The sequence below is a fragment of the Streptopelia decaocto genome (genome assembly GCF_964273445.1).
Source record: "Streptopelia decaocto genome assembly, chromosome: 4".
In the NCBI taxonomy this organism is placed as follows: Eukaryota; Metazoa; Chordata; class Aves; order Columbiformes; family Columbidae; genus Streptopelia; species Streptopelia decaocto.
The window spans coordinates 64,822,928-64,839,844 of NC_138658.1; the positions used below are offsets into that span (position 1 = coordinate 64,822,928).

The 16,917-nt window shown below is 38.7% G+C and overlaps 1 protein-coding gene across 2 annotated transcripts in view; it reads left to right on the forward strand.

Moving 5' to 3' along the window:
- The window catches only part of STK32B (serine/threonine kinase 32B), a 175,560-nt gene that overhangs the window by 123,199 nt on the left and 35,444 nt on the right, over nucleotides 1–16,917 (forward strand). Inside the window, exon 6 of one of the 2 annotated variants that reach the window (XM_082051224.1) lies at nucleotides 8,509–8,598. The exons of the other annotated variant lie outside the window; for it this stretch is intronic. Coding sequence (XP_081907350.1) covers nucleotides 8,509–8,598 — 90 coding nt within the window. The remainder of the gene's footprint in view (nucleotides 1–8,508; nucleotides 8,599–16,917) is intronic. 2 annotated transcript variants of the gene reach the window in all.

Consider the following 16,917-nt stretch of genomic DNA (forward strand, 5'->3'; position numbering starts at 1 on the left):
GCCATGCTTTGTAAATCAGCCTCAGACATTGGATTCCTGCCTAAATCTGGAGTTTCTCTTTGAAAGGTCTCTGTCCACCCTGTGGATTTTGTAAATTCTCCAGAGATCACCAGGGGTACCTGATATAATCAAATTAATATTTTATTCACAGGATTACTGTGAATCACCATAATCCCTTTTTAAGGATCTAGCAGTGGAACAGTATATCGAGCACTTAATTTCTCTCCTAAAATTTCTCAAGAGCTAAGAAATGTCATATAGCCAATTATTTCTCATGTAGGTATCTGAAATCACTTTCCTAAATTCAGGTATGGAATTTGGAAATTTGCCTCTAAGTATGCAAAATTTAAATGGCTCTACATGTAATTCTGGCTCAAATGACTTAAAAAGGCTAGAAAACATGATCAGCTTTGAACTTTCAGTACTAATTCCATGATCACAAACAAAAAAGGTGTGCTCTGAAAAAAAAAAAAAAAAGAGAAGGTAATTTCTTTAAATGTAAATTTACACATATACTCTTTCTATGAAGTATTTTACTAAAACCTCATGCATCTTTTTACAACTATTAATATGAAAAATATGAGAAAATACAGGTAAGAGATGGCATTAATCTTATATCAGAACAGAAATATGTACAGGAGGAAAAATAAACGGAAAAAAGTAACGTGTGTTTGCTGCTGTGCGAAAATCATCTTGTGCTTTGTTGACCTCAGAAACTGATTGCAAGCAGTTAACCTTTGAGAAAATATAAGATAGAAATGATGCCAAAGTTACCATTACTTTTCAAAATCCATTGCAGAGCTGCTAGTTATTCTAGTTAAAGTTGATTAAAGAGCTATCATTGCAAACAGCTAGAGTTTGTCTCTAGGAATACTGAAACCAACAAAGCTAAGTAATGTTGGAGTTTTAAACTACCTAAAACTTCAGGAATTTAATGCTTCAGACCCATAAGTATTAATGTTCCCTAGATACGCATGAAATAGAAGTCTCTCGTCTTTAAGTCCTGGGCAAATTAAAGATGTTAAAGCAACATGAATGGACTATGAATGTACTAAATCTCTGATTGACAGCCTTTGAAGTATGGTTGCCCTTATCTCTCCATGCCCCTCGTCAAGGTTAATTACTGCACAAAATCAGCCTCTTACAAGAGGTTTCCTATGGGGGCTCAAGTATTGTGGAGAAGTTACACCAGAGTGAGCAATATGCTGCAAAATGAAGTTTTTTTGGTGATTAATAAGCAGTTCAGTAAGAAAGTTATCTATGGCCAGCTTGGAAATTTTGGGATGGATAGCCCATTTTCTGCACAGTAGCAGCATACTTCTCCCTCCACAGGTAACTGACAGACATAAACATGTTCTAGACTATCTGATCTATTTTGTATGTCTACACTATACATCAGTATCTCTTTGGTGACTGATACCTAGAAGTTTTGAGTAAAGATAGAGATAGCCACCTTATAGACGTACATTTTGCCAGATTAATGCTATCTTTGAAGTCCATAAAAGCTTTGATTAAGCCACGACAGAGTATCAATAACTTCATTTTTACAGAATCATCAGATTTCACTTAATGGAAAAATGTGCTGAATATATGCACCATATGCTGTAGAAGAAGCATAACAAATTCACCTAATATAAGTCTAACTAGGTTCACAGGAAGGAACTTTATTTTGGCCTGTGGCCCTAAGATGGCACAACAGTGTCCTATAAGCTTGACTTTTAGCCCTGGGTCTTTCCTATAGTTCATTAAACAAGCTGTGTTTACACAAAGTGCTATGGAATTGGAAATGCACAGTATTTAGGTCAGAGAGTTTGTCTCAGTGAGTTAGATTTCTTTTACCTCACTGAAGAAACCTATTTTGGCTGAAGTCAAAGTATAGTGTTACCACCACTCAGATTGCCTTACATCTTCAAACAGTTAAACTGATTGACTTCCATAACATATATAAAGACTGTAGATACTTCTGCTCATTAAAACTAGTTTCACTACAATTTATCTGTATGCTTTAGGGAACATACCTCAGGAATACAGAAGTAGTGAAAACAGGAGATTTTTCTTAAACCATAAAAATGATCAATCTAATTTACAAAGAAAAAACACATAAATGTATACAACATATTCAAAATCATTCTAGCAGAGGAAACCTGAATTTTCTCATATACTTTTCAGCAAAGCTACATCTCAATGCTGCTGAACACAGGTTCTGATGCATCAGTGGAAAGAAAAGTTTCATGATCATGAGAAGCATAATGCTACAAGAGAATGGGGTAATCAGCTGCTTAAAATAGTGTTTAGCCCCTACCAGAGGATGATTTCCTGGACTCCTGGAAAGACTCTCCATCCCATGGAAGATTCTCTGCTGAAGAGACAAAGTACGAATGGTTTCAGGTTTCACTCTCCAAACCAGAATAAGATGTCTGTAAGATAGTGAATGCTGTCTATAAAGCTCTCTTGTTATCTTTGCTTCTCAGATTTCTCAGAAAGCTCTTCCTCTTATGACTAACATTAATTTCCACATTTAGTAGTAGTGATCAGTTCTGCCAACATGCATCTGAAATAGAATTATTCCAGTGATAGCCAACAGGGCTACCTGATCATTCAGGAGAGCTATTATTATATTGTACAGAGAAAAGCATTATAGAATTATCTTAATAACCGTATTCTGCTTCCTCTACTATTCCTTTCATTTTAATGGTTTAGAACAATATAGCTAAAGTGACAGAGTTTAGAATGGAAACCTGGCAAGTCTGGTCCATATTGTATTTTTTTCTGAAATAACAAAGAAATTAAGTATGTCTTTAAATCTTTCCATGATCTATTAGCTGTGATGGCTAAGGAGATGTGAAATGCCTGAAATGTAGAAAAACAATCCAACAGATTAGTAGATTACCTTTTTTTTTTTTTTTTTCAGAGATGATAATGTTATTTCTATAGCTATTTGGTAGCTTCTTGTTATTAACATTTCTGGTCATTCTGCAGAAATAATAAGGCTCTGCTTTGGCACCCAGGCTTTGCATTGTGCAGGGTGGCCATGCCATTATAACACTCTAGTGACAGGAAATTTGAAGGGGCTTGATTTCCTATCAGGCAAGCTTTTAATAGGACCCAGCAAGGTCCCTGCTTTTTTTACCAAGGAAGACCTCCCTGCTGGGTCAGACCTTTGGCTGATATTTTGTCACAACCAGTAGCAAGAAGAGACTTTATTCTGGAGCGTGCTCTTGGCCACTTGGTCATCAAATGCCTCAGTGATTCCTAGCACCTGCAATTTTTTATTAGAGTATTAGATTATCTCTGTATATTCCCTTTAGAATCCGGATGAATCTTTGTTCATGAGTTTGTCCACTGCCTCATTGAAGCTGAAGCTGATATTGGCCTCTACAACCTCCTGGAGCAACAACTTGTAGTTTACCATCCTTCATGAGAGAAAGGTGTTTTATGTGTTTTTAAACATTCTTCTTTCAAAAAAACCCATCTTCCAAAATTGAAAGATTTGGTGAATAATAGCTTACAGTCACAATCTTCTTGATATTCTAAACCTCCTTCAGCATTCTCCTGTCAGCTGAAGAGCCTCAACCTTTTACATTTCTCCTTATAAGCCACTGCTGTCCATTCACCCCTCCCCCTTGCCATAGATAGTATTTGTAATACTATCTAATACTGTATGCAGGCTTTCATCTTAAGAGCAGAGGAGCAACCACATTGGATCAAAGACCCATCTAGTTGAGTTTCTTATCCCTGAGAGTCTCCAAAAACTGAATGACAGAGAAGGATATAAAACAAGTTTTTGTGGTACTTACCTTACATACTCGCCCAGCCTCCAGCCTTTTATGACTGAGGCATTTCCTGAGCTGGATATGTTTTTTCACATTTAATAACTTTCAGTGGTCTTTTCCATGATCTTTCCTGGTACTTCCTTGAGTGGAAGGAACTTTAGCATCCTTAACATCTTGTGGCAAAGCAGTCTTCGTCTTAAACACAGATTATGTGAAGACTCGCTACCTGTTTGTTCGTTTTGAAGGAGTTACCTTCTAACAGCACTGAATGCCTCCTACTTCTAGTCTTCAAACTGTTTTGTGGTGGTTTTCCATATTGAAATCACAAACCTTATATTTCACTCTTAGACTTCACAGGACTAGCTATATTTTATTAGGTTTGGGATTTTTTTTAAAACTACATTTTTGCTTCTGTTAGTGGCACTTTTACTCAGTAATTATTTCTCTTACAGGCAGATTTAAGCTGGCATTCATAAGTGTCTTATTATATATTATTATATTGGTTTATGATCATAAAAGTTATTACTAGCTTATATGAGAATCTCAGTTCTCATTTGAAAACTAACAGCAAAATTGAAAGAGCCAGCCTATGAGCAATCTTGGTCTTAAAAACAAAAATAGGATGAAAAAACCCACACACAAATTCAATATTTTGAGCTCTGATATTAACTTCCAAACAACAGAACTGTCAACATTATTACTGTACAGTGATGTCTTGGAGATATAAAGTCTCCACTAAAGATGTAGCTGGTGTGTCTGCACTAGGGCTGGTCCTTATCATACCCACAGACAATTTTCTGGGACTGTGTCTCATTTAACCCTCTGACGTGGATTAACAACATGACTGTTCTCAGCACCATTCATCCACCTGAAGCTAACCACATTTTGAATATAAATTTGCAATAAGCAGCCTACCCTTTTGAAATGCGCAGCCTTGCTGAACCCATCTACCATAGTACAATAGGGTTTCTAACAATCATCTCTCTGATGATAAGTGGCAGACTGCCAGGTCATGCCAATTCCACATGAATGTGAGCTTACGTTCTTGTACATAGCACAGATGAACCCAGAGAGACACTTTTGAAGTTGTTCATAAGGTTTGACCTTGTGAGGGCAAACCAGATCCAAATTTGCTCCAGAATGTTACTGTGTTGAGATTTCCTGTCAGCTCTCATGTATGCTGAGTTGGTGGCATTAACTCCGGTCTGGTATTTCTTTTCTCTGCCCTCAACTTCACCCCTATGGATTCAGACTCTGAGAAATTCAATGAGGTTTGAGGTCACGTACATTTTCCTCTGATAAATGTCAGTCAGCCAGCCTCAGCTACCTTTCAGGACTTTTAAAATTTTCATTGCGATTTGTTCAAAAATTAAATATTAGTCCAATGAAAGATCATTTGCTGTTTACCTCAGATACTGGGATTTCAGGCCATGTATAAAAGCGAGGCATAAAAACCATACAGCACTTCTGAAGTACATGCATAAAGCTTCTCAAAGTCATATACTGTACTGTACTGTAGGTATTAATTTAAAAAATTCCCTGTTAAAACTTTAACTAGAAGCTGACTGGAGGAATGCAATTTTTAAAAGAATGTCCACTGAAATACTTTCTGCTTGCAATGTATGTGTTGGCATATGTGAAATCTGTGCAGTTTGGAATGATTTGAAAAAGCGCTCTGCAAGAGAGCCTAGTCTCCACCATCCTTTTATTATCATAGGGGATCATGAATCCATGGGGTTAAGCAATGGGCTCTTTCCCTGTGATACTTGAATTTTTTTAGGCACTGCAGAATCCATTGTGTGCTGGTCTGCTTCATAGCTCTTAAAGGCTAAACCTGAATGGCACTGCTGCTTAGATCAATATTGTACCTGATGCCTTAGAAGGGAGCCAGTGTACAGACTTGGTTTTGACTTTTAGTTGTTCATGATAAAATCCAGAAATGGAGATCAAGTACAAGGTGTGAAGCTCAGCAAGAAAAAAGTCCCCATTAATTGAAATTTTGAAAACAGTGTGAAGTAGCTAGTATCCCAACATATTTACTGCAGTAATAGCAACCTTTCCTTTTTCTATATGCAGCAGTTGTGGTAAAAAGATGTCTTAGAGGATTATTAGAAAGAAACTTGTAGAAAGTTTGGGTCTAACTGTCCCTTGAAATACCCACACTACGAATGAAAAACTTAAAAAAAGTCACTAGGCTTAAAAGAGTTGAAACCAGTGCACAGGCAGGCAGAGATCTGCCTCGATATCCCTCCTGCCCTCCTACACTGCTGACAGGCACAGGGGGTTCACTCCTGTTGCCTCCTGCTTGAACTTAAGCCCAGACACAGCCTCTCCACACACCCTCAGCTCCCACCAAGCACTGTGTGGGGTCCTGTAGCAGCACAGCCGTCCTGCCTATGGGACACCTGGCTTTCCCTCCCTAGCCCATTAGCAGCACTCTACACAACAGGCAAAAGCAAAGGTGGAGTTTTTCCAGTGGTACAGACACGGCTCTGCTGTGCCCTGCTGCATGTACAGGAGCTGCCTGTTGCTGTATCTTCCCAGTCCATCCCTTACCTTGCAGAAAGGCATTTTTAAGGAAGACCATCAATCAGCAAATACAACATTTCACATATGCTATTTTTGTTTTGTTAAATGAAATCTAATAAAAGGCGGAGAAAACAATGCACTGCAGGAGAGGCAATTTTCATTGGAAATCAACTATTTGGATCAGTCTGAATGATAATATACGGTAGGTGTTTTGCAACAGGCTATCATGCTGGTACTCTAATAGAAAGCATCACTTACAATGCTGTCATTTAAATGACAGAACTTTATATTTATTTGTCAAAAAAAGGAAAAAGTATTAGTCTGCCAAGATACTGGCAGCTTTTCAATCTACAGAATATATGGAATTGCTTAAAACTACTGCTATGAGGTGACTGTATGTGATTCAATTTTCATTTTAAAGAAGCCTTCTGCCATTTTTGTTTGTTATTGTAAAGATGAACTGCAAACATGCTATGGTCCGGCCACCAAGAAGGAGGAATATCACCTTGAAATCGGATGGCGGGCTGGGCTGTGAACACTAATGCTTGTTGCAGCAGCCTAACACCTTCCACCCTTATAAAGTGATTGCTTTCATTTGATCACAGTTTTTGTTTGCCACATGCAGATACCTTCCTGCTCTGAGTGTCTTAGCAGGAAAATGTCACTAAAATGTAAGCAGGGTTGTGGTTTGTTTTGGGTTTTTTTTTTTTTTTTTTTTGAGAAAACTACACCAAGCAGGCAAACCATTTCATTGAAAACTTCTAATGTGTCTTGAATTAGGAGAAATAGCTTTAAATTTGGCAGTGGGATGTGCCTTCTTCCTTTTGCCCTTCGAAAACAACTCACATCCGGATAAGTCTGGGGACACTCAGAATTTCAGTTCACACATGCATGGCTGCAGACTTGTTAGAGGCTGACAGATACGTTTCCTGGGGACTTTGAACAGGATCTAGGTTAGACTGAAGTTGAGAGTGCTGTTTCTCCTTCAGGCACTACAGCAACTTTCAGCATCAGTCATTTGTTACATTCTTTTCATCTTTGGCAGCAAACATGATAACAACCTCCCTCGCTTAATAACTGCATCATGCCCAAAGCCTGCTCCTTTCTGCAGACTGAATGAGGTTGAGATCTTGATTAAAAACAAACAAAGAAACAAAAATCACAGGAACCTGTCATTCAAGACTCTAGTTCAACTTATGGTATATGAATCCTGATCTGAGTGCAGGGCTAAGCCAGGGAAAGGGGTACTTTTTCCTTTTTCCTGTACTCTGTCCACATTGGCATTGCCAGATGTAATCACAGAGAGCATAATACCTGCATCACTCCATCATATAAAACTAGTCCTTAAGCAGACATGCAAAACCTAACAGTAGACTTATTGAATTAAAAGTTTGCAGATTTTCAGGCTGGATTTGCATTCAGTTTACCTGCATACAGCAAGCCAGAATTAACAACTATTGCTATGCTGTGGTAGAGCAATTTAGCCTATGCTTGTTGTAAACTATCCCAGAAAAAAGTAATGACAGCAGGTTTGGGCCATCCAGCCTGATTAGTTCAGTTAAAATGAGCTGTCTGACTGGCCAGGCAGTAAATCCACTAGCTGAATTGTGTCACTTTCATCTTGCAACCTGCTGTCAAATGAGTGTTTGGAACTTCCTGCTGTTACATACACACTCTTCTGCTAACATAGAATTAATTCTATAGTTTTTGTATGAAAAAAAATAACCTTTTTCTTCTCTGCTCCCTTTTTGCCCTGAGGAGACCCAGAAAAAGCCAGGCTGATGGTAACCTAAAGGGGATGTGATAGCAAGCAGGTGTCATGGTACCTGAGAGTGCGAGGTGTGGCTCTAGTTGGAGATAAGGAGAGGTAGATTTCACACAGCTTCACAAAATTCAGCATTGCTCCTGTTATTATCCAGTTACTATCCCTAACATTCACATCAGGAGTACGTTCAGGGTTGTCTAGCAAAAAAGATTCAGTACTGCAGGCAGATAGCAGATGCAACCATACAGGAAAAGTATTCCATCATTTTGCTGCCAATATAATTTTTCTAGTTATGAGCATATTTAATAGTAGGTTTCCATTAATTGTTATTAATAGTTCCAATTTAATTTTCTTTCCATTATCACTTAAATATTAAACAAAGGAAAGAGTATTTTTATGATGGGCTATTTTAACTTCTGTTTTTACTTTGTGTAATTGCAGGACATGTTCATATCACTGACTTTAACATAGCAACCATAGTGAAAGGCTCAGAAAAAGCTTCTTCTATGGCTGGCACAAAACCCTATATGGGTAAGTTTTCAAGACCATTTATAAATGTAAGAAAACTCACACATTAGAGTTGACTAATGGTATATTTAAATGATTATAAGTTGTTAAAGAATACAATAAAGGTGATCAACTTATTTTTCTTGAAAGTATATATGTGTTAGCAATGGAAAACATTGGAGATGGGGGGACTTGGCAGGAGCTTGGTCTCCACATTGTTTCTAGTCGGGTTCTGTTTGGTTTTGTGTAACAAATTCAGGAGAGTTTCAACTGTGTTACTTGCTGCAAACCCCCACATCTGGAGACAGGAATATACTATCATATTTGCAGCACCGTGTCTATGATCTAGCACAGAACATGCAATGTCAGTTTTAAAGTGTCCAGGCACATCCTTAATTGCTTTGTTATGCTGACTTCCTCAAAAATGTGTCTGTTAGAGTCCTATGTAACTAATCCCTTACATGGTTTGTCTATGGCTTTTAGGGGCACTTTGTGTGTTTTAATCATGTAATTTAAATGCATAGATAGACTGAAGGCTGGGTGAATAAAATTCAGTTCACCTCTCCTCATTTGTCTAAAAGCTAAGCATCTTGGCTAAGTTAATAATTCAAACTTCACTTAGAGTTGAAGGACAGAAGGCAACCCCTGAAGGTCATTTGTCCCACTAAAGTTAGGCAAACTTCCATGACTAAGAATAGGTGTGATTTGTCCTATTTGTGGCTTCCTACACAGCTACTGTCTTAATTCTCTCTGTATATGGAATTGTCATTGCCTGAGGAGATGACTAGCTTAAGACTAAACATACTTGGTTTCTGGAAACTATACTAACAGATATTTGTGTCTCCGAGAGACTTTCTCCAGCAGAAATGCTCAGAGCACAATGAACATCCATGCAGTGGTAAAATATTTGTAAACAATCACATTTTGAAAATATCATTGGGTGAACCAAAGGCCAATGTTTTACTACATTTCTGTATATTAGCATAGGATTAAAAGAATTTTCCCAAGAAATAGGAATTATTACTTATGTTTTTCGTGGCACAAAGATCACCATATCAACCTGCACAAGCAGCAGGCAGGTGTCTTCAGGGTGCCCCCAAACCAACTGTGAGACTGTCAGAGCAGTCCCAGGCACTACAGCAGAGTTGTATTTTCAGATATGTGATATGAAGCTGATTAGCTTACCCTTATAAATGTACTCAGACCAAGAAACATTTTATGTGGTCCTGCCTCAAGCATTTAAGTTACACAGAGGAATGAGGTTTTAGATTAAAATTTTCTCAGCATTTCACATTGGTCAACTTTAACTGAGTGTCTAGTTCACTGTCTCTAGTAAGGTGATATGACCAACACTGCACAGGTGTGGGATATACAGCATTAGGAGGTAAGTAAGTCTGGGTACTGAGCTTCCCCTCAGTGTTGGATATTGCACCACAGGTTCCTATCCATTGTAATGAAGAGAAGGAAAGGGATGCTGCAACCTCACTTACAACAGCAGCTTTCATTTAAAAAAGAACTTGCTTGAGCATTTTTGCCAATATGTAGTTGATTTATTTATGAAAATAAAACAAAACAACAAAAATCAGGAAAACGGCATTTTTTGTCTACAACAATTTGACTTCCCCCCAACACATATAGACAAGTAGCTGTACAACTGACATGTGAAATAATTACATTCACAGAAGCACCCTTACAGACCTGATGACTGAAATGTTAAAAGATTCCAGCATTTTTGATATGGTGGTTTTGAATTCCTGTGAAAAGCTTATTTTTCAGAGCTCACACATTTTGCTTAAAAAGCTGCCAAGAATCTTCTAGAAGCCATTGTCATTAGATGTGCAAATTCTTATTACATGAGTTATTCAAAAACATCCTTGAAGAGCAGCCATTTTGCAGGATCTGAAACAAGTTCAGAACAGACATTTTCCATATTTAATTGTGATGATGACAGTAGACATAACAACAGAGTCTTTTCTGAGATTTAATTAGGTAGTTTTAACTGTTTTGATGGCCTTACATTTTTAATCTTGAAGCAGTTGCACAGTTTTACGTTAGAAAGGATAATTATTACAAAAGCAGAAAAAAGCTAAGTACTTGCTTAGGGGTTAGTTAGCATTTTACCATCTGTCATAGTCTGAATGTATGTAATGAAGAGATCATCTGACAACTAATGATCAGAAGCAGATTAGTTAAAACAACTGTACAAAAATGTGAATATTCTTCAAATATTTTTCTGAGATTTAACAGGAAACTTAGCGTCCTTTGGAGCGTATTTCAGCCCATCTATACACATCAGTGGACCACCACATTCTTGGTTTGTCAGGTTTCTGTTGGCAGGCTTTTCTCACAAGAAAAAAAAATAGCTTTTAACAACAGAAAGCACAAAAATCTGTAGCAAGTGCTAAGTACCATGATTTTGTATTTGAAGGATAAAATTCTGAAATATGGTTCTGTCCTTTTGAATTTCCTACCCTTCACCCCCACCCTAAGGAGGAGGAGTAACTTGTTCTTTGTGTAGGTGATGTTTGCCAGCAGATAGTACAAAGAGGGAAATGCTGAGATATATCTTAGAAAACCTGCCTATTTAATGCAGAGACGCTTAAGTCCAGTCCATCCTGCCTAAACTCTGCTTGTGTCCCTTTTTGCGGTGTTTTCTAGTTGCTAGGAATTTCTGGAGTCCTTGTACCCTGTAGGAAAATAACTAATTCGTGGGACAGATGCATCCTTATAACTGCATTGTTTTGTAATTGCTATTCAGCTTAACATCCCGGCAAATAGTTTCTCTGACCTAAGTCTGGAGTGCCATAGACAGCTGAGCCTCCTTCCCTTCCCAGGGAGCTAAACCAGATCCTGGAGGGTTCCTATGGAAGCCCAGGCTGGCCCAGGGAAGGAGGTAAACTATAGACATGGAGTGAAGGAAACACAGGAGATGGGAACAAGATTTTAATTTGCACATCAGAAAACTATTGTCCTGGTTTACCTTGCAGAGCTGTTCTGCCTCTGAACCCTTCTCCCCACACATCATGTCTCCCCCATACCCAACAGTCTCACAACAAGAAGGAACAAGACAAGAAAACTGCTCTTTTTCCTCTATGAAGAGACTATGGCACCATCCCCCAGCTCACTTTCCAGCATGCTTTCCTCACCTCTTGGAAATGAAAAACCACTGCGGAAGCCATGCATTCAGGCTTTTCTACTCAGAGTCGGAAGACTCATCCCTGCATTTATTTGGAGCTGTAAGAAGACAGAAAAGTTTTTAGAGCTATAAAAATCTTCTGTTTCAGGTCAAAACTGTGGCACAGTCTGGGCATCAAATATTCAGCAAACCTCAAATATTAAGTTTGACAGATATGGCCATACATGCATTGTTGGTGCTTGTTCCTCTAAGTGTATTCATTTCTCTTCCTTACCTCTTTTAGTTTACAGCTTTAATTTTGTGAAGGATCATATCTTCAGAGAAATGCTACACAGACTTTCAGTTACAGTGCTCACGTTAAGAAAATTTGGGGTTAATTCCTGGTAGTTCTTTAAGTCTGGCTTTAAGGCTGTATCATAGACTTTCTATGTGGCTTCACCTAAGACATTTAGACAATGACCAAAACAGAAAAAAAAGACTTGAGGAGTTTGGCTCTGTGTTTGGTAGTAAGCTTTCATTACCAGGAATTTAGGCCACATTTTAATCTTGATGTAACAAGACAAAATCACCTCCAAGCAAGTCCCTTGCTGAGCACTAGAACCAAGGAAAATTTTTTCCTATAGGGCATGCCTTGTGCAATGCTCATTTTCATGATGATGAAGGTATGAGATGTAATGAAAGCTGTTTCCACCTCTGGGACATTTATAAAAGCTCACTCCCATGTGGATCCTGTAATGTTTAATCAGATATGAGGACACTCTCCAGCCTTTCCCTTGGTAGAAGCACTTAGAGGATTTCTCACTTCTTCCTTTGGCCAAATTATGGAAATATACAGAAGTAATGTTATCTCTAAAGCCTCAATCTCTATTTGAAATCTGATTGAAATAGGGTGAGAAATTGCTAGGGACCAATTTGCTCACATGCAGCAGGACTGCATCAAACTGATATCCAGGAAAAAACAGAGCAAATTGATATTATGTTGTAAAAATGCACTAGCTGTTCTGAGTAAGATACCTATCTTGTAATGCTAAGCATGACATGAGTCAGCTCCTGCAGCCTTTGCTTAATCCCACTTTATATTAGCTTTTTTGCCTCTCAATCTTTCTCAGCCTGAAATTTTCCCTGCCTATTTTCGTAATTCTTAAATGGCTACACAGAATGAAATGTATTAGAACCTCAACATTTCTCCAGAAACCCTGTTTATTTATCTATATTCGCCCTTACCGGTTGATTCATTCAGACAAGTAAAATACCTGTCACACATGGGCAACAAAGCATGGACAACGGTGAATCTGAAAGGAACGAGACCAACAGCCCAGCAGAACAAGCTGCTTCCAGCTGCTTCTGCAGTTTTACTTCTCAAAGCCATTGACCTGAAATGATGAAGTGAAAGCAGCTTCTTAGTGTTCAAGGGTCTTCAGAATTTCCATCTCATACTGCTCAGATGGCTGCAGCTGTGGAATACAATGTGTGCCTTAAGCTGGTTTAAGAAACTTGCGTGTGTCACCCATGCCTGATTTTATCATTACAAATTCACCACCGAAACCATCTACAACTCCTGTGATTGAGGGTATTGTCAAAGGTTTGATTGTATGAACACCCTTTTGAAAGGCCATAGGCTTTCAGGCTGCCATCCTAGGCTGGCAAGCAATGCAAAGTGTCCTTTCAGATCTAGCTGACTTTTGGCAGGCATGCCTGCTGCCAACAAATGAACACAAGCATGTTTGTTTAAAGAAAGTCTGCATTTGCCTGGCTGGAAGCACCTGTGTGTTTGCCATTTTCAATACTGCTCCATGTTTATGAGTGGGGGCAAAACAAAAAATATTTCTTATATTGGTCCCTTATGCAGGCTGCAAGAAATATTCTTGTGTCTCGGAGAATGTGCTCTGAGCTGGGCACCCATTTGCAGTAAAGGCTCTTTTCCCTGCAACAGGCTGGTCAGCTGCAAAACAAAATGTTAAACACTAAAATATATCTAGAAAATATTACAGATATTGCCTTTTTAAATTCTTAACTCTTGCATAATTTAGATGTATTTAAATCCTATAGTACATGCTTTTTACTCACTGAAATGTCTCCTTTTTGAATGATGGAAATTTCATGCATCTGTATATTATTTGTGAGTGTTGTAAAAACTTTCCATTCACAGGTTACAAATGTCAGGGTTTTAGGGTTTATTTGGGTTTGTTTTCTTCTTCTGACAGTAGGATTTTTAGCAGGTTTAGGTAGAGGCTTTGTGGTTTTTTTTTCAACAGAGGCTAAAGTTATCCAAATAATGCACTTGACTTTACTTCAAATCAAACCAATAAAATATGTTTTATGATATAAATACACCTAACAAAAATCCAAAGCCAAAAAAATCAGAGTAAACTATGTGAAAATTTTCAGCTCCCCCTTCCTATCCTACAGGCTTGTTATCTCAGATTTTCACAGCTTCTTTCATAGCTTGTTGTCACAGTGAATAACGGCTGTGCGCCTGAGATTACCAGACAAGTGTGGATTTACAGAGGCACACGGAACTTGTAAAATGTATGAATCATCCATATTTATTGTTAATACTGTGGGGGAGTACTATTGGAGTTAGAGGAAAGCTAGCAGATATCCTAATATCAGCCTTACAGGTAAAGTAAAAATATCCTGCAGGCCTAAATTTGTTCCTGAGGTAGGTACAGTATAGCAGGGACAAATATGGAATTGGTTTTTCAAAGGTGTTTGAACTCGGTCTTCCTTGCACTCATATTAAACAGTGCTCTGAAATCAATTAGTGTTTTGCAGCTCATTGCTTTTTGAGTGCAGTTAAGGCACTGTTTAGGTTTTTCAAAATCCCACCCTTTTCCTACCAAGCATTTGACTGCCTATCTACATGTTTCACTGTATATCTCTACCTGCCCTTTTGATCCCAGGGAAATATCACGATGGTGGCATCAGCTGGAAGGCTTCTGTTTGTTCTGATGAGCAAGAACCAAGAGCATATGTGTGAGACTTTGAGGTGCTGACATAAATACTTGCTGTACTGATGGAGTTTTCAGCTGGCACTGGGAGCACTATGGATAAGGGGATTAAGCACTGAGATGCAAGAACGTATTCAAGTTTTGGCTCTGCTCTGACTTTAACAAGTAGGCATCCAAGCAGCTGAAAACCCCTAGGAGAACAGGAAAGAAGTTACTATCTCCAGTTGCTTTCCACCTCTCTGCTCTTCAACCTCCTACCATTCTTTGAGATCTTCCAGCAAAACTGCCAATATAATAATTTCTTTTACTATTTCAGTCAAAAAAACCCACACCAAGTTCAAGTGGTAGTTTTGGGTTGGGCTTCTTTTTTTATTATTATTATTATTACCCTGCCCGAAAAGCCTGATACGATGTGGAGCGCTGCAGGCAGATCTGAGGAGACAGAAACCTCCCGCAGAGGTGGCACACAGGGCAATGAGTGCAGACTTCCAGCAGCCCAATGGGGTGTTTCTGCCCCCAAAATAACTCTTGTCCTTTGGTCAGGCCACACTACACCCTCAGGTTTTTGTGTGCATAAACTGATGCAAATACATTTCACAGGATCACAGAGAATCACAGAATGATTAGAGTTGGAAGGGAGCTCTGGAAATCATCTAGTCCAACCCACCTGCTGAAGCAGGTACACCCAGAATAGATTGCATGGGAATGTGTCCAGGCGGGTTTTGAATGTCTCCAGAGAAGGAGACTCCACAACACCTCTGGGCAGCCTGTTCCAGGGCTCAGGCACCTTCAAAGTAAAAAGGTTTCTCTGCATATTCAAATGGAAACTCCTGTGCTTCAACCTGTGCCTGTTGCCCCTCATCCTCTCGTTGAGCACCATGGAAAAGGGTCTGGTCCCATCTTCTTGACATCACCCCTGAGATATTAATAAGAATAAATAAGATCCCCTCTCAGCCTTCTCTAGGCTGAACAGACTCAGCTCTCTCAGTCTTTCCTCATAAGAAAGGTGCTCCAGATGTCTGCTAATGTTGTTAGAAGTATGTGAGGCAGGTGAACTCTATAGTCCTTTGGATGTTTGAGGTGCACAGTCTGTCCTGTGAATCCCCAGTTATCCAGACCAGTTCATTTCAGCAGTGGGGCAGAACTGCTGCTGTCTGTACACTGGGTTGATCTTCCACATAGCAAATTTTTGGACACAATCCCTTCAACAAGGTTCTAGAAAAAGTGGCACTGCAGCCACTGTGAGTTTTTGGATGGAGTAAGGAAGGTACTTCTCTATAATTTCAAATTCAGCAGTAGGAGACAATGTCATGTCCACTGCTGCCGGGCTTTCTTTCAATGGGGTTAGCAACTTGGGTCTATTTCTCTGAGGTTGATCTGGATGTTCAACCAGTAAGGGCTTTTCTGTGCAAACACAAGGGCAAGAAGTGGTTTCTGTTCAGTGTTTGAGTAATGCAGCGGGTTTTATGAGGACAGCACTCTGTGTAAGGGCAGGAAAGGTTGTAAAGCCACATGGCAAACTAATAAGGCATTCTAAATGCAGTGTATGTGTTCAGGTAATGGTATCTAAAATATTTACTTTGATTGAATAATAGCATTAAATATGAGTATTAAAACTATTGAGGTGTATTATGTGAATAATGGTACAGAATCAGTTACATTGCTGTAACGAGTCTAGACCTCATAGTAGAAAATTGCGTGCCCAGCATGGTCAGGCTTTAAGCAGCACTTTGCCTTATACAATATCTGTTGGCAGCTGACTAATCTAAAGCTCTGAGTCAGAAAGCTGTCCATTATAATTTAGATCCTTTTAGCACATGAGAAAGTAAACACTAGGAGGTAAATTGATAGTTTACCAATTCTACATTTATATTCAGGGAGAGAGAAGTTGTTTTCTTTCATTTTGCTCTTAAAACAGCTTCTCCTCTATATAGAAAATCACTTGTCATCACTGTAGTTTGATTTCTGTTTTCTATTTAAAACATGACCTAAAAGAATTACTGACCTCTGAATTTACTTTTCAGAGAAAAGTGAAAATTAGTATTTTTTCATTACAGTGCTGAGAAAGTGGTTAATATTTCACTGAACCTTCTCAGTCCAACGTTTCTGGAATATTATTTCGAAAATCAAGTTCATTTTTTATTCAGCTCAGTCTGTCATCCATTAAGCCTATTTCAGCAAGGTAAAACTATGAATGTGTTATATACATCAGGTGATTCACACATTTAAAATTTGGAAAGGACCAATTTTTAACAG